At 40.6% G+C, this 23,020-nt stretch overlaps 1 protein-coding gene across 1 annotated transcript in view; it reads left to right on the forward strand.

Annotated features, from left to right (window-relative positions):
* The window catches only part of ZNF830 (zinc finger protein 830), a 54,669-nt gene extending 40,012 nt beyond the window's left edge, over positions 1-14,657 (forward strand). Inside the window, exons 7-10 of the mRNA XM_089689052.1 lie at positions 2,423-2,486; positions 4,256-4,336; positions 7,756-7,832; positions 12,904-14,657. Of these exons, the coding sequence (XP_089545178.1) occupies positions 2,423-2,486; positions 4,256-4,336; positions 7,756-7,832; positions 12,904-13,078 (397 nt within the window). The 3' untranslated portion in view covers positions 13,079-14,657. The remainder of the gene's footprint in view (positions 1-2,422; positions 2,487-4,255; positions 4,337-7,755; positions 7,833-12,903) is intronic.
* Positions 14,658-23,020: the final 8,363 nt, after the last annotated feature.

Below are 23,020 nucleotides of genomic sequence, written 5' to 3' on the forward strand. Positions count from 1 at the left end.
GATAAAATGAAGTGATGGTTTGACATCTTAGGTGTTTTGTGGACTTTAGCTTTACTTATGATTGATGTTTTGTATTTTCTTTAGTTGGTTATTCTCATTAATATCATGTTTAGGTAGGCACTCCTTTGCTATTAGTTGGATATTGCTAATACAAAGCTAATCTTTAGTTTACTTAGACTGTATGTTTTGTGGATAGAAGTATTGCTTTAACAGTAGTGGAGCAGATTATGAATGTACTATGATGTTTACATATTTGGGGAATGGTAATGTTCACAGCGTGATCAGCTAGTTCTGGGAGGGCGTCCATGGACACCCTCCCGGAATCACACTTCCTGCAAACCCCCTGGGGCGCGCACTGCACACATTCTGTGATCGCTGTCTCCTTCGGACACAGCTGATCACATGACTAAGGAACAGGCCAATCACAGCTGTTTTTACCATGTGACGAGCTGTGCCCCTGTGCTGATCACTGGGTAAATAGGAAATGCTGATTATCGGCATTTCGCAGGGGGACATCTACACTGATCATCAGGGTACTGATAATCGGTGCATACAAAAAATTGAAGAATGCCACAAAATAGGTGGATCACCCTATGTAATTACTCTCTGACTCATCAATCATATAGATGTGGGTTAATACTGAAAATTGCAAGCATATAAAGAAACAAACAGCCCCAAAGAAAGGCTGTAAAGTAACGGTATAAATTAAACCCAAGCAGAGTAATTAATGGTACAAAAATTGCTTTATTGTGAATCTCGCATGAAAAATGTAATTCATTTACCTAGATATGTGGTATTTACCACTTCTATGGATAATGGATTAAAGTTGTGGAGTGTATCCATGATGCTGGGTATATTTATCAGCTTCAGACTTCTGCAATCCGGATTGCGTAAGTTTTTATTATTTTGATCTGTATTTTTCAACTTGCAAGGTTTCATACATTTTTTTATGCTAGCTTCCCAATAAAGCAATTTTTATACCATATTTAACGATTCTGCTTGGGTTTAATTTAAACCGCTACTTTACAGCTTTTCTTTAAGGCTGTTTATTTCTTTATACTGATAATCAGTTCCCTGATAATCAGTGTAGCCCCATCAGTGCTGCCTATAGTGCCCGTCAGTGCTGACAATCAATGCCGCCGATCAGTGCCACCTAACAGTACCCATCAGTGCCACCTATCAGTGCTGCCCATCAGTGACTCCTCATCAGTGCCCATCAGTGCAGCCTATCAATGCCCATCAGTGAAGGACAAAAATTACTTATTTACAAAACTTTAAAACAGAAACTAAGAAAAACTTTTTTCAAGATTTTTGGCCTTTTAGTTTATTTAGCAAACAAATAAAAACCCCAGTTGTGATTAAATACCACCAAAAAAGCTCTATTTGTCTAACAAAAAAAATGATAAAAATGTAGTTTGGATACAGTGTTGCATGACTTCACAATTGTCATTCAATGTATGAGAGCTCTGAAAGCTGCTCATCTTTAAGATTTTAGATTTCTTTCCAGGTCCCATGGGCAAAAAGACATTATGTGAGAACACATGTATTTGGCTTGTAGTGTATGAATCCATTTCAAAAGAATAAGGCTTTGGTATTTTTGTGTTCCCTATCCTGGTATGTTTGACAAGGAGAAGGAAAACATGGCACCTGCCCCAGTCTATGACTGGCTATAATGCAAGGATTACGTGAACTGGGCAACGCATGTCAATAAAGAAAAAATGTTTAAAAAATGTTCATAAATCAACTCGCGAGCCAGCTTGCCAACAACCAAATTAACCTGTCTAACAGTATGCATTAAAAGCAGGGGTTTACTTAGCACAGATTTGCAAATACATACGTAAGCCACAGAGCCACATCAAGGCACCCCAGTAATCTGTGGTTCCTAACTCAACAAATTTGAGTCCCCATAGTAGGGAACCACAGATTACCGGGGTACCTTGATGTGGCTCTGTGGCTTACGTATGTATTTGCAAATGTGTGCTAACTAAACCCCTGATTTTAACGCATACTGATAAACAGGTTAGTTTGGTCGTTGGCAAGCTGGCTCGTGAGTTGATTTAGGAACATTTTTTTTTTTTTTTGTCTTTATTGACATGTTTGACAAGGACACATTGCATTTAAAATTGTTACTGACTGTAGAACGTGGTAAAATACCCAGGATTCTGCCTAGGGTCTGTTGACTTCCTTGGAAATTAGCTGGCTAATCATACTTTTGAGCCTTGACATATACATGTATGAATGTGTGTTTGTATGAGCATAAGTAGATAGATGTTTTTGTTTTTTTACACAAAGACTGGATGTTTCTGCTTCGACAGTGAAAACCCAGCAGTGTGTTCTTACCTGCTTTATATGCAATAGCAGGTCCACAGTCCTAATTTCACATATAGAGTGTTATTTCACAATGTGTTTCTTTCCAATTCAGGAAAGAGAATACAGCAGAAGCCTTACCTGAGGGATTCTTTGATGACCCAGAAGTGGATGCAAAGGCAAGTGTTCCTTCTTTTGCATGCAGTGCTACTTCAAGTGCCATGATGGGATCATTAACACATTTAGAACAAAAATGGTCCATTTCATTTTAATCGTTAGTAGCTCCCCTGGCAGTGTTCCTCACATACGCAACATATGGAGCCTATCACGAGCCATATCTTTTCTGATGAAAGAGGCTGCAGTGGAGTATATTTTAAGTCCAATGTCTTTTAGAAAAGTAAATGTGAAGTATACTTTGAACAGGGTATAATCACTACATACTTGCAACCATATAACTGTAACCTGCTAAGGATTTGCCTCATGGATCAGTACAATTTGTAAAGTAGAATTGAAATACTAAAATGCAGTGTTTAGTCTTTTGCCTATAAAACTGACCACATTAACATGTACTTATTCCATTATGAGCCACCATATTCACAATACCTCTTTCATTATAGATTACGGAATGAAACTGAATGTCCACATGTAAAAGAGCATCTTGCCTTTGCTATACTAGATGTGTAGAAAATTTGCAACACTTTGCAGAAGGAAACTGTAATTTAAAAAACATGTTCAACATTCTTTCATGGCCTGCAAGGACCGCTCTGATTGTTGTTCTTACCAGCAAATCCCATCCCCATCAAAATGAAACCAGGGTCTTGCTCTATTTACACAGCAGAGGCAGGAGGAGTTTGGAACATTGTTTATTCGGAGATACCATGTAACAATTTTAGATTTTACTTTATTTAGTTTCCTCTGTAAATCAAATTTATGACTCTTGATAAGCATTTGCTGATCACATACTGCATATATACAGCATGAAAAGGGGGCTTTTAACACCAAGCTGCCCCACATGTACATCCATGACAGCCTGAGTTTTTGTGCTGTTAGCACGCTCATTGCTTGCTCCGATTACACTGACTGAGCTGTCACCAATAGCTGTCAGTCATGCCTTCTGATCTGGATCCATCTAGACAGGCTCCCAATCATGTGACCCCTATGGGAGCCAATCATAGTGGTCACATGAAATAGAAGTTAGGGGTTAAAGCAACTCTACCAGAAAGAAAAATAAATAATATTTATTCCTATTTAACTTATTAACCCTAATTAGCCAACATTTTTAAATTTATTTCTAATTTTTCTTACTATTTAAATAATAACTTTTAAAAATTGTAATACATTTTGGTCTTAAATTTTTTTAGCGTCTCAGTAAAGTATTAACAAAAAAAGCGTTTTTTTTTAGTTGGTAAAAACCTTTGCCATGTTTTTACCAGTGCCAAAGTGTAATTTTAATGTACAAATGACAGAATACCTTTTGTTTTATTGCATCTTTGTGTTTATAGATTTCAAATAAAATTCCCAAAAAATAAAGATTTTCCACCTAAAACGAAAAATGGACTGTAGCTTTAAACCACCTTAGATATATTCATTTGTATGGTCTTTAGGTATGACAGAAGGTGCACATGAATAAACTACCCTGTCCAGCTGATCTGGTGTACAGAACAGTGGTGTCCAACTTAACAGGACTAAAGGGTCAAATTTGTAGCCACAAGAAAAGTAAAGGGCTTCATCTAAATTAAGGGAGTAAAACATATCATTAGAGAGCAAATATGGAACTGTGACTTCCTGAAATGAGCACAGATCTAGCACATTGAAATGTCAAGTTTTTAACTCGTTATTTATACAGGATTTTTGCCTCTGTTTTTTTCAATGCCTTATTATAATATTTGATTACAACTGTGGTCTATCTGTTCAAGGCAACTTTCTACTGACTGTGTTTCTTGTAAAGGTGAGAAAAGTAGATGCTCCCAAAGATCACATGGCTAAAGAGTGGGAAGAATTTCAGAAGGAAATACGTCAAGTTAATACTGTGAGTATTTGTGTTACCTTTTTATTGCTTATTTTGTATTTATTGACTAAACAAATAATTACCTCATTGACAAATTATCAGGCAGAGATGCTGGGAGTGAGCATCGCCAAGCCCAGCTTTTGCAGAACAAGCCCATATGGATCTACTGATCACTAAGACATGCAATGTTTACAGAAAGAAACCTCTGTTTCTGTACTGTTTCGTTATTTGTTGTTTACTTGAATAAAAAAGGTTAGCAGCTCCCTTTTTCTATTCAAGTCCTGCAAAACATCTTCAACTAGTCCAACAATTTGTAACTAGATCAGCTCAATGTGTATAGTTCTCTTTTAAAAGGTGATCTATATTTTATTCCACAGATTAAGACCACCAAAAAGAGCGTAACATATATATTCAAGCATTGCCCAAATTTAACCCCAGACTCCCTCTTTGCCCTCTAAATCATGGTACTGTATTATTTTAAATGCTTCCCTTACTGTCATGAGAAAGTTTTTAATACTCTTTCTGACATCATCACTTGGCTTGTAAAATTCTTGCAGGCGCAGCAGCTGCAGGGAGTTCAGTTCCTATTGATGTTGGCATGCCCCCTGACCTATATCTCCCAAGAGGCATTTCTCTACACTATATGGACAGACTGTTGGTAGTCAAAGTAGTCTCATTGTTTTGTTGGGAAAGAAATCAACTTATGCATTTGAAGAGGGACAAATATGAGTGGGGAGCAGTCCAGCAGGCTGACAGTGCTGCTTGAGACTTTAGTTTAGCAAAGCCATAGCTATTTTTCTGTATTTGTAGAGTGCGCAAAGGGCTTAAATGTTGGTTATATACAGTTGTATTCAAAATAATAGCAGTCAGACATCACTAACCTGATCAATCACTGTTTTTGGTAGAAATGATATTTCTACATGGCAAATAATTTACTAGCAGGTGTAGTAGAGTAATAGAAATCCAACAGACCCAACAGTCATGACATGTATGCTGCTGATTCTGTGTAATTGAATCACTCATTGAAAGGGGCATGTTCAAAATAATAGCAGTGTGGAGTTCTATTAGTGAGGTCATTCATTCTTTGAAAAACAGGTGGCAATTATTGCCCTTATTTAAGGAAGGAAGGCAGCAAATGTTGTACATGCTGGTTACAGTGCATTTCTCTCTGCAATTCTGAGGAAAATGGGTCATTCCAGACATTGTTCAGAAGAACAGCGTACCTTGATTAAAAAGTTGACTGGAGAGGGGAAAACATATAAAGAAGTGCAGAAAATGATAGGCTGCTCAGCTAAAATGATCGCAAATGCTTTAAAATGGCAACCAAAACCTGAAAGACGTGGAAGAAAGCGAAAAACTACCATTCGAATAGATAGAAGAATAGCCAAAATGGCAAGGACTCAGCCAACAATCAGCTCCAGGAAGATCAAAGAAGGTGTAAAGTTCCCTGTGAGGACTGTTACAATTAGAAGACGCCTATGTAAAGCCAAGCTATCTGCAAGAAGCCCCCGCAAAGTCCCACTGTTGAAAAAAAGACGTGCTGAAGAGGTTACAATTTGCCAAATAGCACATTGACTGGCCTAAAGAGAAATGGCGCAACATTTTGTGGACTGATGAAAGTAAGATTGTGCTTTTTGGGTCTACTGGCCGGAGACAGTTTGTCAGACGACCCCCAAACACTGAATTCAAGCCACAGTACACTGTGAAGACAGTGAAGCATGGTTGCCCAAGCATCATGATATGGGGATGTTTCTCATACTACGGTGTTGGGCCTATTTATCGCATACCAGGGATCATGGATCAGTTTGAATACATCAGAATACTTGAAGAGGTCATGCTGCCTTATGCTGAAGAGGAAATGCCCTTGAAATGGGTGTTCCAACAAGACAACGACCCCAAACACACCAGTAAACGTGCAACATCTTGGTTCCAGACCAACAAGATTGACGTCATGGAGTGGCCAGCCCAATCCCCGGATCTTAATCCAATAGAAAACTTGAGGGGTGACATCAAAAATGCAGTTTCTGAGGCAAAACCAAGAAATAGAGAAGAACTGTGGAATGTAGTCCAATCATCCTGGGCTGGAATACCTGTTCACAGGTGGCAGAAGTTAATGAAGTTGACTCCATGCAACACAGATGTACAGCAGTTCTCAGAAACAGTGCGACTACAACCAAATATTCATTAAGTGATTCAAAGGAAAGCAAAATCTTCAAACATTTTTCAGTTTATATAGTGAATGTTTGAGTTTGTAAAGAAGAATACAAACACTGCTATTTTTTTGAACAGTCTAATATTCACTTTTCTTCAATTTTTTTTAGAGGAACAACACAAATTTGATCTATTTTTTTCATGTTTTGATTTGAAATAGAATGTGTCGTGTTCCCAATGCATTTGTGAGTATGGAAATAAATGCTATTAGAAGGATTTTGAGCTTTATTCACTTTTTTGAACACACTGCTATTATTGTGAACACAACTGTATGGCAGAGATGTACTGAATGTTTGTTTTTTTTTGTTTTTTTGTTTTTTGTTTTCATAGCCTTCTAATAGAAACTCCATGAGATTTTTCTTGGTTTACTCGTTAATGGATTTTATGAGCTAATCTTTATTAGGGAATATCTACATTGCATGCAGGAAGTGTGCATTAATAACTCAGAAAAACAGGTACGCAGCACCTGCTGCGGTTGTTGGCAGCCATGTGGCTGTAAAGCCTGTGGGGAACCCATTGGTTCATGGAATAGGTTTCTTATAACTCCTATATAAGCCAGCCCCCTAAATAACCCTAAGATCAACAATCCTGCTACAGGTAGTCCTCTGGTAGCGGTGCACATTGTCCACTTCCCAAGATGTTGGACAGCCTAAGGCACACCACTGACTGTGTTGATGGGGGAATCCCTCCTGCAGCACTATCATGTTCTGGTGGTGGGGAGTGCAGGGAGCCTTCCCTGCTGGCAGAACACAATGGTTAGTGTTTCTGGCTATAACCAGCAACACTAATCGTTCAGGGAAAAAAAAAAAGACGGAAAAAGTAAATTGATAGATCGACTTGTGTACAGCCTGCTGAACTGGCCAAATTTGAATCCATGTATGGCCTGCTTAACACTAGATTTCTACCATTTGGGATGTATTGTAAGCTCTAACAAGCAGGGACCTCTGATGCCTCTTGTATTAAATTGTATTGTAATTGTACTGTCTGCCCTTAAGTTGTAAAGCGCTGCGTAATCTATTGGCACTAAAAAATCCTGTGTAATAATAATAATAGACAATGCCATCGGAAGAAGTAAACACCTGTGGTTTTGTGGTTGGGGAACGGCTCACCTTAGGGTAGTTTGTTCTTGATGTTTTTTTCCAATTATGTAAATGTGCCATAAAATGAATATCTAATATAAAATTCTGTTTATGTGAACTACTTTCCCATTGCAACACTTTATGTTAAAGGTGTCTGAAGCCATTGTGGCAGAAGAAGATGAGGAAGGTCGGCTGGATCGGCAGATTGAGGAAATTGATGAACAGATGTACGCAGATTTGTTTGGCATTATAGGGATAAAGTTTTTTGTTTCTTACATTTTTAAAATGTGTGATTTTGGCCATTTGCAGAAGTGGAACTTCTGTTTGACCTCATTTCACCCATGTTGCAATTTGGTTCATTGAAAGCTGCAATTAACTAAGGTCTCACTTGACAGGTTTCTTGTTAGAGGTTTTTCAGACAATCATACAGACAAATTAATTTCACAGGCATCTCTCTGGGCCAAATATTAATTAATGCAATATGATGGACTTTATTTTCACAAAACTTTTTTTGATAGAGCCACATACTGTCTACTCAGATGCTGCAGTCTTGAATTTAAAAGTTTTAGGCTGTCCTAGGCAGTTTTTTTTCACAGAAGTAACTACAATGTTAACATTCCTCATATCCTTACAGTATGCGTAGGTGGAAAGATTATATAATCCTAAGCAGCATTAATGTCATGGTGTGTATTAATATGCACATGATGACACGTCGTGGAAGATTTCTAAGAGAAGATGCAGAGAACCTAGTACAGAATAGGAAGGATGAAGAATGAGGTAACAGGTTCTCCTTACCTTTGTGGTCCACAGTTGTGCTGTGCAAGTATAATTTGATTTTATACTGTTATTTGCTTTTTTTAAAATAAAAAATGTTGCAGCTTTCAATTTGGTGCCAACCAATGCCGAAATGTTAATTATAGTTCTTTTTAGATGTATAGCTAAAAAAAAGCAAAGAAAAGGTACAGCTTTGTTCTGCAACATTTATTCAGATATATTCAATTGAGTATGCTGATTTGTAAAGTACCGTATTTTTTGCTCCATAAGACGCACCTGACCATAAGACGCACCTAGGGGAGAAAAACAAGAAAAAAAATATTCTGAACCAATGGACTGCAGACATAGTACAGGAGATGACCAGAGACTGCGGACACAGTACAGGAGATGACCAGAGACTGCGGACACAGTACAGGAGATGACCAGAGACTGCGGACATAGTACAGGAGATGACCAGAGACTGCGGACACAGTACAGGAGATGACCAGAGACTGCGGACATAGTACAGGAGATGACCAGAGACTGCAGACACAGTACAGGAGATGACCAGAGACTGCAGACATAGTACAGGAGATGACCAGAGACTGCAGACATAGTACAGGAGATGACCAGAGACTGCGGACACAGTACAGGAGATGACCAGAGACTGCAGACATACTACAGGAGATGACCAGAGACTGCGGACACAGTACAGGAGATGACCAGAGACTGCAGACATACTACAGGAGATGACCAGAGACTGCGGACACAGTACAGGAGATTACCAGAGACTGCGGACACAGTACAGGGGATGACCAGAGTCTGCGGACACAGTACAGGGGATGACCAGAGACTGTGGACACAGTACAGGGGATGACCAGAGACTGTGGACACAGTACAGGAGATGACCAGAGACTGCGGACACAGTACAGGAGATGACCAGAGACTGCTCACGGTACAGGGGATGATCAAGGGACTGCAGACGGTACAGGGGATGATCAAGAGACTGCAGACAGTACAGGAGATGACCAGAGACTGCAGATGGTACAGGAGATGACCAGAGACTGCAGACGGTACAGGGGATGACCAAGAGACTGCAGACAGTACAGTAGATGACCAGAGACTGCAGACAGTACAGGGGATGACCAAGAGACTGCAGACAGTACAGGAGATGACCAAGAGACTGCAGACAGTACAGGAGATGACCAGATACTGCAGACGGTACAGGGGATGACCAAGAGACTGCAGACAGTACAGGGAATGACCAAGAGACTGGAGACAGTACAGGGGATGACCAAGAGACTGGAGACGGTACAGGGGATGATCAAGAGACTGCAGACAGTACAGGAGATGACCAGAGACTGCAGACGGTACAGGAGATGACCAAGAGACTGCAGACGGTACAGGAGATGACCAAGAGACTGCAGACGGTACAGGGGATGACCAAGAGACTGCAGACAGTACAGTAGATGACCAAGAGACTGCAGACAGTACAGGGAATGACCAAGAGACTGGAGACAGTACAGGGGATGACCAGAGACTGCGGACCTTTAGGGAGGGAGGGGGAGCAGGTATCTGAATTTGACAGGTACCCGAATTTGACAGGTACCCGCTCCCACCTTGTCCTCCATTTACTGTGGGCACCCGGCTGTGACAGCTGGGTGCCCAGTGCACATGCGCGAGAAGCGCTGGACTTTGTGAATGGCCCGGTGTCTTCTGGGACCTGTCATGTGTCCCAGAAGACGCCGGACCATTCACAAAGCGCAGCGCTTCTTGCGCATGCGCAGTGGGCACCCGGCTGTCACAGATGCCGTCGCGGGAAGACTGCACAGCGCTGGACCGAGGAACAGGTAAGGTCCTGCAGCAAAGAACAGCTGAGCGGCCAGCCCATTATTCTGACATGGTGGCGGCAGAAATACCGGTTTTTACACTACATAGACAGTAATATACCGTAACGTGCGGATTGTTCCGATTGGTGTGCTATTACTTTGTGGAACGTTTCGCTGAATGGTTCACAAAATATCGGCATTTTGTGGTGAAATTGGTCCCATAGGAATGAATGGCGGAATGTTCAAAACTAGAGTGGGAGCTGACAAAAGCTAGAGTGTGAGCTGAAAAATCAGGTCATGATTTGTAAACTGCCATCACTCTGTCATTTTCAAGCCCACCTACACAAATCTTATATCAAAACGTTCAGCTATCCCTGCTGCCACTAAAAATGTCCACGGCTAAGCCATAGTCCTGATAGTTTTCACAATATGACCATTTGTTTGCAACTCACGCTGCCCATTGACATTCATTGAAACTCCACTCTAGCCACCTCAAATTTGAAGGGCAATTTCTAAACTGCGACTGTGCCTTCATTTTTAATATTTCAGAGACATACTATACATCAAAATGTAGGTCTGGGTCTTGTAATTCTCACAATATAAAGCTCTTCAGTGTAGGATTTATAATTTTTAAACTACAACCGTTTGAAGATGGCAACAGCCAGTTTTTAACTGCTCATCTCTGCCCTTGCGGTAGAGTGAGTTGCCATAGGAACCCAGGTGTGTGAGCAGGCAGCAGAGTGACAAAAGCTAGAGTGTGAGTTGTAGACTAATGGTGGAGGCAAGAACACTTCACACAATTTCCCCAGAAATTGTAGCTTTTCTAGTTAAGATAGTTACAGTGCCATCATCTACATACAAAAAGAGAAGGAACAATGGAAATTAAACAGTGTGTGTTTAGTACCACTTTAAGATTTTCACTTTTATATGTTTATGCAAACAAAAATTAAAGCTGAACTCCAGACAGGTCTACTATACACAGATTAATGCAGATCTGTATTCATGAATACATTACTGTATTTGTTTTAAATGCAACTAGTTTTAAGCACCTCTCTTTGACCTATCTGCCTCATTATCCCTTCTGCAACATTTACACTGAGAGTGGGAATGGCACTATTGAGAGCCAGTCAGCGGTGATGCATGTGGATGTGCTAATAAGGAACTTACTAATAGGAGAAAGAAGTGTAAGCAGAATGACCTCATCATTCTGTTGCTGTTCTTTCATTATCTAGCAAGCAGGGGTAGAATGAAGACACCATTATATTCCCTACCTGCCTCATTCACACAGGATCTTACACTATCTAACCTAATCAACTCCTTCCTCCTCCTCTTCTTAACTACACTTTCATGTTTATTCCATTTTATTTTATTTTTTTAAATGAACCATTAAAAAAATGTTCAAAAGTGAAGAAAGGGGTTTTTTTTCATTTGTATATTTTATAATAGAAACACAATGTTGGCGTCATTATACTCAGGATAAATTATAGAATAAAATCTGCACTCTTTATTGACAGAAACACTTGTTTTAAAATTAACACTTGTCAGACTAAAAAAGCTCTTTTTTGTTTGTTACATCTTCTTTGTTACATATTGCATAGAAAATACCATATTTTTTCAATACAGCATTGGCAAGAAAGCATTGTCTGCAATGAAAAACAATATATGTACAGTATTACTTTGTATTAGTGACAATTTTTTTTTTGCAGAGCAACAAGCCCTTAGTATAAATGCAAAAATTGCTCTGGTCCTTAACCACTTGGCCTCCAGAAGACTTACCCCCCTGACATCCAAATTAAATTTATGTCCTTTCTTTTTCCCCACAAATGAAGCTTTCTTTTGGTGGTATTTTATCTCCTCTGCGGTTTTTATTTTTTGTGCTATAAACAAAAAAAGACAGACAATTTTGAGAAAAAAGCGATATTTTTTACTTTTTGCTATTGAATATGTCAAGTAAAAAAAATTTTAAAAATCAAATTTCGTCATAAATTTAGGCCAAAATGTATTCTGCTAACAAAAATCTCAATACGTGTAAATTATCTGGTTTACATGAAAGTTATAGCATTTACATATGGCGGTATATATACTGGGGTTTTTTTTTATACTAGTAATGGCGGTGGTCAGCGACACTGGGGGGAACTGACTAACTATCACTGACATCCCCAGTGACACTAATACAGTGATCAGTGCTAATAAAAAGTACTGACTCTGTACTAATGACACTAGGCAGGAAGGGGTTAACATCTGGGGCGATCAAAGGGTTAACTGTGTGCCGTTTTACTGTGTGCTGTGTTTCACTGTGTAAGCACATTGCTTTGAATTGCTCTGCTATGCAGAGCAATATAAAGCAGTATGCAGGAACTGACAGGGGAGAGATCTGTATTGTTTACATAGAGACATCTCCCCTGTCAGTGATACTCTGCGATCGCCGGGTGCTGGCGGGAAATCATCGGCTGGGACCCGGTGATTGACATCTGAGGCCGCCAATGGCTGCGTACGCCCCCTATCCGGAAATCCAAAATCATGTATATATACATGATTTCGCGCAGCCCTGCCGCCCTGTAGCAGTATTTCTGCTATAGGGCGGCGGGACAGCAGTTAAACAGGTATACAGATTTGAGAGCTGAAATGGTTAAAAAAAAAGAGTCTGTTACCACAACCTAGAACATTTATATAATTGTATCTTTGTATGTATTTACTCTTTTGTTCTGTGTTGCAGCGAATGCTTCAGGCGAATCGAACATTTAAGAGACCGCAAAGATGTCTTTAATGAGTCATTGAAAGAAGTTATGAATTCAAAAGCAGGCAAAAAGGAAGAGAATGCCGAAAGTGATGAAGAGGTTTTATCAGTCATGATTGGTCAGAATTGGCGAGAAAAAGGAGCTTTTCTATAGCTTAGAGATTTTGTGAAAAAAAATATTTCCTTTTGACCAAAGACTCATACAAACTGGTTTACTGTGTTTTTCTGCATGGTCTGATCAGATGTTCCTATGCAAGAATCCAATATGCCTGAAATATATCATCTTTTTACTAGGAGGATAAATAAATGACATCAACGTACAGTATGTGAACTGGAACCGAGTGCTATTGTAAATTGATGTTTTTAGTAAATTTCCTGTGGCACCTCCTTTTTTTTTTTTGTCTAATACTTTGTTATCCTGTCGCTATTCCAAACAAACTTTTAATGCACCCTGTAAATAAATAGGCTGAAAACTTATTGTCCAGTAGATGGCAAGGTAAACCTCTGGATGCTGCTGTAATCCTACTGTTATAGTTGTGTTGGATAGCATGTCCCTATCTGGGTGCTGTGGTGCCTCCATCTGACCCCTACATTACTACTGTGTCATATCCAGGGGTGGACTGACCATTTGGAAACTCGGGCACTGCCCGAGGGCCCGGGGTCAGTAGGGGGCCCCATGAGATGCCCCTGGTACCTTTTTCATAGGCTTTTTTGAGTTTGGGCAAGGACACAGGGGCCCCATGATCCCCTATTGCCCAGGGGCCCCATGAGTTGTCAGTCTCCCCCCCTGGTCATGTCACATAGTTACTCTGGCTGAAAAGAGACAAAAGTCTATCCAGTTCAACCATAGAAAAAAAAAAGTTATCCTATACCCACAGTTGATCCAGAGGAAGGCAAAAATAAAAAAAAAAACAAGCAAAGCATGATCTAATTTGCTTCTGCTGGGAAAAAAATACTTCCTGATCCTCCGAGAGGCAATCGGATATTCCCTGGATCAACTATACCTATAAATGTTAGCATCCAGTTATATTCTGTGTATCTAAGAAACAATCCAGGACTTTTTTGAAGCAATCCACTGAGCTGGCCAGAACCAACTCTTGAGGGAGTCTATCCCACATTTTCACAGCTCTTACTGTGAAGAAACCTTTCCGTATTTGGAGATTACATTTCTTTTCCTCCAGACTTAAAGAGTGCCCTCTTGTCCTCTGTGATGACCTCAGGGTGAATAGCTCTACACTGAGTTCACAATATGAACCACTGATGTATTTATACATGTTGTGATCATATCCCCCCTTAATCTCCTCTTCTCAAGAGAGAATAAATTCAGTTCCTCTAATCTTTCCTCATAGCTGATCTCCTCCATGCCTCTTATCAGTTTGGTTGCCCTTCTCTGTACTTTCTCCAGTTCCCCAATGTTCTTTTAGTGAATTGGTGCCCAAAACTGAACTGCATATTCCAGTAGTGACGTAGGAATTTGGCTGGTGGAACCACAGAGCAAGACAGGGTCCACTATCCGATACAAAGACAAATATTTCTCTCACTCCCTGCTGAACTGGTAAGTATTTATCCTGTAATATTTACAGGGTGTGTCTTGTTGAGCTTATTTTAGGACAGCGTCAGGGTTACTTTAAGTGTCATAATTTTGTGGTGTGTTTTTTGCTATCAATATTTTGTAACATTTTGTACAGTTATATATTTTGAAACTATAAAACTTAATGTGTTGTAACGATTGATACATTCTGCTTGGGTGTATTTTAAAGTTTGTGAAAGTTTTGTATTTGAACACTTCATCTCTTGAATTCATCTTTTTCAGTTGCTGTAACTGTAAAAATAGATTCAAACTTTGTGTGCAGCTCAAGACAAAATATTAATTTGTGTTCGCGTAAGTAAAGGCAAAACCTTTTTTTTTTGATAGAGTGGAGAGGAATGTGGATCACCATTGCACTTGGTGCAGTGTGTTGAGTTGTGTTAAGCCACAGGGTGCTATACAGGTCCAGGACCATGGTTCATCATTATGGAATCAAGTCCCTGAAGACCCCTTGGAGGGTATGCTATCCATTATGAGAGAGCCCTGGACATTATTTACAGTTCAGCATTGCAGACAAGACAAGGTCAACCTGTATCGCTGACCATTACTGTAAAAATGGGGTTCGTTCATATATATGACCATTCAATTCACAAACAAAGCACATACATTTTTTATTTTGCAGTATTCAACGTGTTTTTTTGCGCCTTATTGTAACGCAGACAAGACCTGAATCTGTAATGGAAAGTTATACATTTAGCAGTGGTATTCCTACCACTGCTAAATGTAACATTTCAGCTCAGGACTGCTGGTTATTAAGGACCCGACACCCACTGCTTCTTTAACCACTTCCACACAGGGCACTTTTACCCCCTTCCTGCCCAGGCCAGTTTTCAGCTTTTAGTGCTGTTGCACTGTGAATGACAATTGCGTGGTTATGCAACATTGTACCCATATGAAATTTTTATCATTTTTTTCACACAAATAGAGCTTTCCTTTGGTGGTAATTAGTCACCACTGGGTTTTTTATTTTTTGCACTATAAACTAAAAGACTGAAAATTTTGGGGGAAAAAAAGGTTTTTTTTTGTTTCTATTATTTCACTTTGCAAATAAGGAATTTTTTTCTTAAAATTTAGGCAAACATTTATACTGCTACATAACTTTGGTAAAAATAACCCAAATCCGTGTATATCATGTAGTCTGTGTGAAAGTTATAGCGTCTACAAGCTATGGCACCAATCATTGAAAATTGATCACACCTTAAGCACTGAGGGCCTATTTCATTTCTTGAGGCCCTAACATGCTAAGAAAGTACAAATAGCCCCCCCAAAAAAACCTTTTTGGGAAATAGACAGTCCAAGGTATTTAGTAAAAGACATGGTGAATTTTTTGAAGTTGTACATTTTTCCCACAACTCTTTGGAAAATGAAGAAATATTTTTTTTTCACACAATTTTTTTCACACATAATTGTCAGTTATTTCTCACACCTGGCATAGACATACTTGCAAATGCACCCCAAAACACATTCTGCTACGCCTGAGTATGGCGATACCACGTGTGAGAGACTTTTCCATAGCTTGGCCACATACAGAGACCCAACATCTAAGTACAACCTTCACGCATTCTACGACCATAAAAGGGGAATAAATTACACATCTAATTTCCTGACTACCTATCACAGTTTTGAAGGGTCTGGAGCACCAGGATGATGGAAACACCCACAGAATAACCCCATTTTGGAAAGCAAACATCCCAAGGTATATTCTATCAGGCCTAATGAGTCTTTTGAACGTAATTTTTTTTTTCAAACGTTTTTCAAAAATGTGGAAAGAAAATGAAAACATTTTTTTTCGCACAAAGTTGTCAATTTATAATGTATTTTTAAGACACATCATATACATACCAAGAATTATGCTACAAAATGCATTCTTTTTTTATTCATTATATCTATTAAATTTTCTTTTAAGAAAAAATACATTACAAAACAACCATAAAATTTATTACATCATCCACATAAACTTTATCCGCATTCCCTCCCCAAAACACCCCTGTCCAATTTCGTCTTATCCTCTTTCCCCTCCTATTGATCTAGTCATGTATATAGATCTCTTTAACCATTTAAATTCTCTGGTTCTGCTACTGGGGGACCTTTCACTTTTAAGTATTTTTCTGATGTTTTAAACTCATACCATCTACCCCAAATCTTTCTACATTTTTCAATTTCACCTTCCTCCATGTAACAAAGTTCCTCCATCCTGCTAACATATTCAATTCTGTCTATCCAATCCCTCATTGTTGGAGGATTAAACCCTTTGCCACACTAATCAGATGGTATAATAAACTATTTTTATATTGTTTTACTGACAACTCTGTTTTATAGAAAAGACACACCCCCGGATCCTTCTGGATAGATGTCCCCAAAATCTCCTGTATATGATGAATTATCTCCTGCCAAAATAACTGAATTGTTAGGTATTCCCACCATATGTGAGCCATTGTCCCTATTGCCTCACTTAATAAACACAATCATTGTACAATAACACACAAACACACCTTAGAAGGAAGAACATGCAAAACATTTACAGCCCACATCAAAACACAGCGTGAGTGTGGCCTGGGGCAATTCACCACAATATCTCTTCCTCCCCAAACCACCACACACAAGGACATGCAAAAATAATGTGCCTATACCAGGCAAAAATCAGCCACTACTGCATCTCTATATATAAGGTAGGCCACACCCACCACTGTCATTCATTTGGTCAGAGAAAGTGTTTGCACCTGATTAATTCTCTTCCCACCTGCGTTAACCCTCGGTATACAGGCCCCACAAATCAGAGTCAGAAAGAAAGCCACAGTGAACTGTACCTGTGCAGCATACAACAGAACATTGAACAGGGATGTGAAAGGGAACCCTATTGGCAATATTTCTTGGCCCTATGGGCACAATTCACTCCAGATTATTGCATGAGTTAAGGCAGTCACATGACCACATCTCGCATGCAATACTGAAAATGTCAATTCACTTTTGCTAGTATGCGGGATTTCCCATAAATCGGAAAACACTCAGGAACTCAAACATAAAAAGGCCTTACACCGCGGTCACATCAAAGCCGATTTAGAAATTGTGCGACGTACAGTGAAGATGCCGATTTCCTTGTGATTTGCAAGACATCTGACACAGATATCTATGCAAATCGTCACAACAGTAGTACATGTACTACTTTAGAAATCAGTGTCGGAAACGCACCCATGTGACTGCTCTAATAGCAGACAATAGGGTGCGACTTGGCATACGATTTGCAAGTCGCATGTCATGCAAATCACATGCCAAGTCGCACTCAATGTGACCGCTATTAGAGCGTTCATATTGGTGTGGTTCCAACTTGGTTGGAGCCGCAACAATTTCTAAAGTAATGAATACACTACTTTTCATGCGTTTTGCAGAGAGATCTGTGTCAGATGTCTTGCAAATTGCACTTTAAATCAGCATGTCCCCCGACTTTGAAATCATGTGACTTCACTGTAAGTCACATGATGTGACTGTAGTGTAAATAACACCACTTAGAAATCTGCTTTAATGTGACCGGGGTAGCCCCCAGTAACATTGTTTGCGATTTGGTATGCAATCGGCATGACAGGCGACTTGCAAATCGTAGACCAAGTTGCACCCTATTGTCCACTGTAGGCTCTGTTCACATCCAATTGGATTGTGAACTCGTGCAACTTCACTGTAAGTTGGGCAATTGCCACATCGGATTAGATGTGACAGTGGCGTTAGCCCCAAGTAACGTGTGCAATTTGCCATGCAAATGGAAAGGTGCTGGCCATGCCAATCGCATGACAATTTGCATCCAGGGTGTGCAATTTCAGGTGCGATTTGTGAATTGGCATCGTACTTGATATTGGATATAATGAATGTGAATGTGAGTGTATTAACATACGCCATTTGTTGAACTTACGATTTCAAAGGTAGTTCTTGTCGAACTTTTGGGCCATTTAGTAGCAATTTCACATCTAGACTCCAATAGAAATTACAATGCTAAACACAATTGAAATCACAACTAGTTTGAAAATCTCTAGAAAACTGTGAAATTGGCAACTTAAAGCGCAATTTTCAATTGCATATAGTGTGAACGAAGCAGGTAAATCAACAAAGGAAATAAATCTTTGAAGGCATGTGGTACCTGCCTGCTCGGATAAGGGTCTGCTATGCATTTGGGGGAAAAATCCACGCCAGTATTTGTAACAATTTTGATGTGTGGATTCCCCATCCAAGCCTTTTCTCTCTCACTCTTCTGTATGTATCTCTCACTCTTCTTTCTCTCACTCTTCTGTATGTCTCTCTTTATCACTCTTCTGTATGTATCTCTTGCTCACTGTTCTCTCTCTCAGCTCTTTGCTTGACAAATCCTTCACAAAAGGGGGTGGGGTGTAAACCAGCATTATCAAATCTATTAGTAGTCCAGGCCCTTATCTCATCCCATTGTATGACATTCACATTAGGTGCAGCTTTGAAGGTGTTTAAACAGACAAGGCCTCATTCTAGGGATCATTTAGACAGAAAGCAAAGATATTGCCAGAACATCTATTTGAAGACAGCCACACACATAGATCATGCTACTTTCTTGCCATGGTTGGGATTCAAACCGACAACCCTAGAGCTGTGAGGCAGCAGTGCTAACCACTAATCCACAGAGCTGCAATGCTAATCTGCCTGTATTTCTGTGCTGTGAATCAACCCTAAGTCCCTGGGCAAGGTCAGTGTAACTAGCCAGATATCTCCAATGTGACACGAATGTGCTATGTTGCTAATTCCGATGTATGTTGGTTCTATGTATCCCAATACAAAGGATTGCAATACTAATACATACGTACCTCGGTTTACCAACGCCTCGGGGAACGTCATATTTGGTGTACAAATACCAAACCATTAAAATGAATTGGTCGGTTTACAAATGTTCGAATAATTTGGTTCACAATACGAAGTGTATGTCGGTGCTGATTTTTCAATGCTAATGGCGTGCCTTTTTTTGTCCTTCATTATAGTTCACAAGCTTAGCTGTCACTTTCCCCGAAGTTACAGAACAATTTCTTCATTTTAATTAACTAAAAGTCAACCTTGTTACCTTTAAGGAAATAAACTCAAACAAAACTTACTCTTTGAGCCGGGGGGAAGTGACAGCTGAATTTCTGAGCCATAGTGAAGACCAAAAAAGCCAGAATTACATTTAAAAACCAGCACTATAATAAAAACAAAACAGCGTGGCGTCCTCCCTCCCATCCATACCAAGCCATTCGGGTCTGGTATGGATATTAAGAGGTAACTTCACGCCGAAATAAAAAAAAAAAACAGCATGGGTTTCTCCCCAAATTTCATACCAGACCCTTATGCGAGCATGCAGCCCGGCAGGTCAGGAAAGGGGGGGACGAGCGAGCACCCCCCCGATCCATACCAGGCCACATGCCCTGAACATGGGGGGTGCTTTGGGGCAGGGGGGCTTGATGGGGACAAGGGCCTCTTTCCCACAACCCTGGCCGGTGGTTGTGAGGGTCTGCGGGTGGGGGGCTTTAACAAGGGGGCCTCCAGATCCCCCCCCCCACATCACCCTGGCTCACTGCATAAGGCTGGTGAGCCTCCGTCAGGAGCGTAACGGTTTTTTTTTTTTCGGCTCACTGGCGCCTGATACCGTTATTGACGTTGGATCTACTTCAGGGGACATTGTTTTATTAAAGGACTTGTCAAAGACCCTGTACTGTGGTTTTTTACACTACACTTTGTTTTTTGTGAATTAGTAGCGGGACCATGTACTGCATACTCATTCACGCAGGGGGGGGGCTGGGATCTGGGGGCCCCCTTGTTAAAGGGGGCTTCCAGATTCTGGGTTCTGATGAGCCCCCTGCCCAACATGGGGACAAGGTGCTTTGGGGGGAGCCCCTCTGCCCCAAAGCACCCCCCCATGTTGAGGGCATGTGGCCTGGTATGGTTCGGGGGGGGGGGGGGGCGCTTGCTTGTCTACCCCCCCGTTTCCTGACCTGCCGGGCTGCATGCTCGGATAAGGGTCTGGTATGGATTTTTGGGGGAACCCCACACTGTTTTTTTATTTCGGCGTGGAGTTACCCCTTAATATACATACCAGACCGAAGGGTTTGGTATGGATGGGAGAAGGGACCCCACGCAGTTTTTTTTTTTTTATTTTTTTATTGCAGACCTTTATTTTTACATTTAGCTGTCAAAATAAATATTATCTAGACCTTCAAAATAAGTAAAATCATTACAGAAATAATTATAAAGGATAAGAAAAGAAAATAGAATCACTAGAACTAAGGAAATCAAATTAAAATAGGACACAGCTGATCACATGGTAAACAAACAATTTAATTGGCTGTTTACCAGCATCAGTGAAGCGCTGTGTCCATGGGACACAGCAGACGAAAGATCGTTGTGCTGTGCACCGTCGGGGGTGCACTCTAGTGGCGTGACTGGGAGGATGTCATATGACGCCCTCCCAAAGGGATGAGAGGCCCTCCCGGCCTATGGTAAAATGGCGGTTGGGCGGGCCTCTCGTGCCGCCTAGAGGGCGTCATGTGAACAGATTAACAACAAGTGACTCATCTGCTGTCAGATGGGGATTCTCTGCTGACAGCAGAATGTTAACAAAGGCCCACACAGTAAAAAAATAAAAAGGCACACGGTTCTCCCTACAATCTATACCACGCCAATTTTTTTTAAATCGCATGAGGTATTCTATGCATCCCCCTTTCTCCCCAAACCTTACGAGGTTACATGACCTTAACATGGAGGGGGACCTTCCCCTCCAGGCAAATCACCATGTCCCCATGTTTAGGACAAGGGCCTCTTCCCCACAACCCTGGCCTGGAAGGTGACTTGCTGGAATCCGGATGCCCCCTTTAACAGTAAGGGGGCACCCAGAATCCTGTCCCCCCATGCAAATGAGTAAGGGGTACATAGTACTCCTACTCATTCACAAAAAACTCTACCAAATAAAAAACACAAAGACCGTTTTTGAAATGTCCTTTTTTTACAACAAAAACATTCCCTCCCACTTGTACATCCATCATCAATCACATCGTCCAGCAATGGTTCACATCAATCATGATGAATGACCACCTCCGACCTGTAGTCCCCCAAAGGGTCCCAATGCTAAACTGGACTCTGATGCTGGACTCTATCCAGTGGAAAAAAAGGTTACAAATAACATGTCATGAGACCAACTTCCAGAATGGCTCTAAATTCCATTCACATGCACAGAATCTTATGGCTAAAAGGTTAGACAGCTGAAGGTGCCTGCAAACGGTACCTCACATGTATGCTTTACCAAAGGATACATCTGTTTGGGGTGGCACTTGACTTATTCATCAAATAGGTCACAGATGGGAAGGTTTTACTTCCTCAGCAGAAGTTCCCAATACCACCCTCCTTAGGAGCCCCTAGCTCCTCTAAACCCAAACTACCTGTTTGCTCTAACTAGTCTTTGACTTCAAAATATAACTTCAGCCTTTACATTTAGTGCAAGACTTGGCCCACCAAGTGTTCCCTTAAATCCTACACACAATGAAGGAGTACCCTCATTCCTAAGAGTGGGGGATGTCTGTTACAGTTTATCTCTGGGTCTCAGACATCCAAGACCTGTTGGTTTAATCACTGGCTTCATTGGGGTCCAAAGTATAGTTCAAAACGACCACCTCACAGCTTTCTTCTTTCAAATCAATTAAAAACTGCCTGAGGCTACTTGCAGAATGCCCTGAACCACCTTTTATCCCAGGCAGTCATTGTGCCAGCACTGCCACAAGACAGGTTCAAAGGATTCAAACCAAACCTGTTCATAGTACCAAAGCCTAATGGGGGTGTTCATGCTATACTGGATTTAAAATCCCTCAACAAATTCACAAATTCTGCAAAGAATCCATAAGGTCAGTAATTACTTCTGAGAGACAAAGTCTGTGGATATTCAAGATGCCTATCTACCATTTACCCACCTCATCAGTGCTTTCTGTGCTTTTCATTGCCAGACAACCACTTCCAGTTTGTTGCACTGCCCTTTGACCTATCCTCTGTTCCCAAAATATTCAAAAAGGTCTTTACTACTCTGCTTGTCCTTCCCTGAACTCAAGGCATTCGAGTCACAAGCTATTTAGACAGCCTTCTTCTGGAAGACTCATCCAGCTGTCAGAAAATATCCACATGTCAATTCAGATGCCTCAGGCCTTTGGCTGGGCGACAGTGTTAATTTTATCGATTAAAATATTTTCATCATAGTTTTCGTTAGGTGCATGATTTCAGTGATGAAAACGAAACATAAATAAAATTAGAATTAAGTCAATTGGCGAAAGCTATGATGAAAACCAATTCCAATTTTCACCAATGAATGGAAACGGAAGAAAAATGATAGGGAGGGACGTTTACCCACTTGAACTGCCACTTTCCTCAGAGCTCCACCTGTCTCTTAAAGCCCTAGCCTTGACTCTATCAGTAAGCTGTATTGGCTGAGAGACGCAGGCTCCCTCTGTCTACCTGCTGCCTGGAGATTACCAGAATTTACTGGAG

This window comes from Staurois parvus, unplaced genomic scaffold, assembly GCF_062004578.1.
Source record: "Staurois parvus isolate SC_StPar_1 unplaced genomic scaffold, SC_StPar_1.0 ptg000468l, whole genome shotgun sequence".
Classification (NCBI taxonomy): Eukaryota; Metazoa; Chordata; class Amphibia; order Anura; family Ranidae; genus Staurois; species Staurois parvus.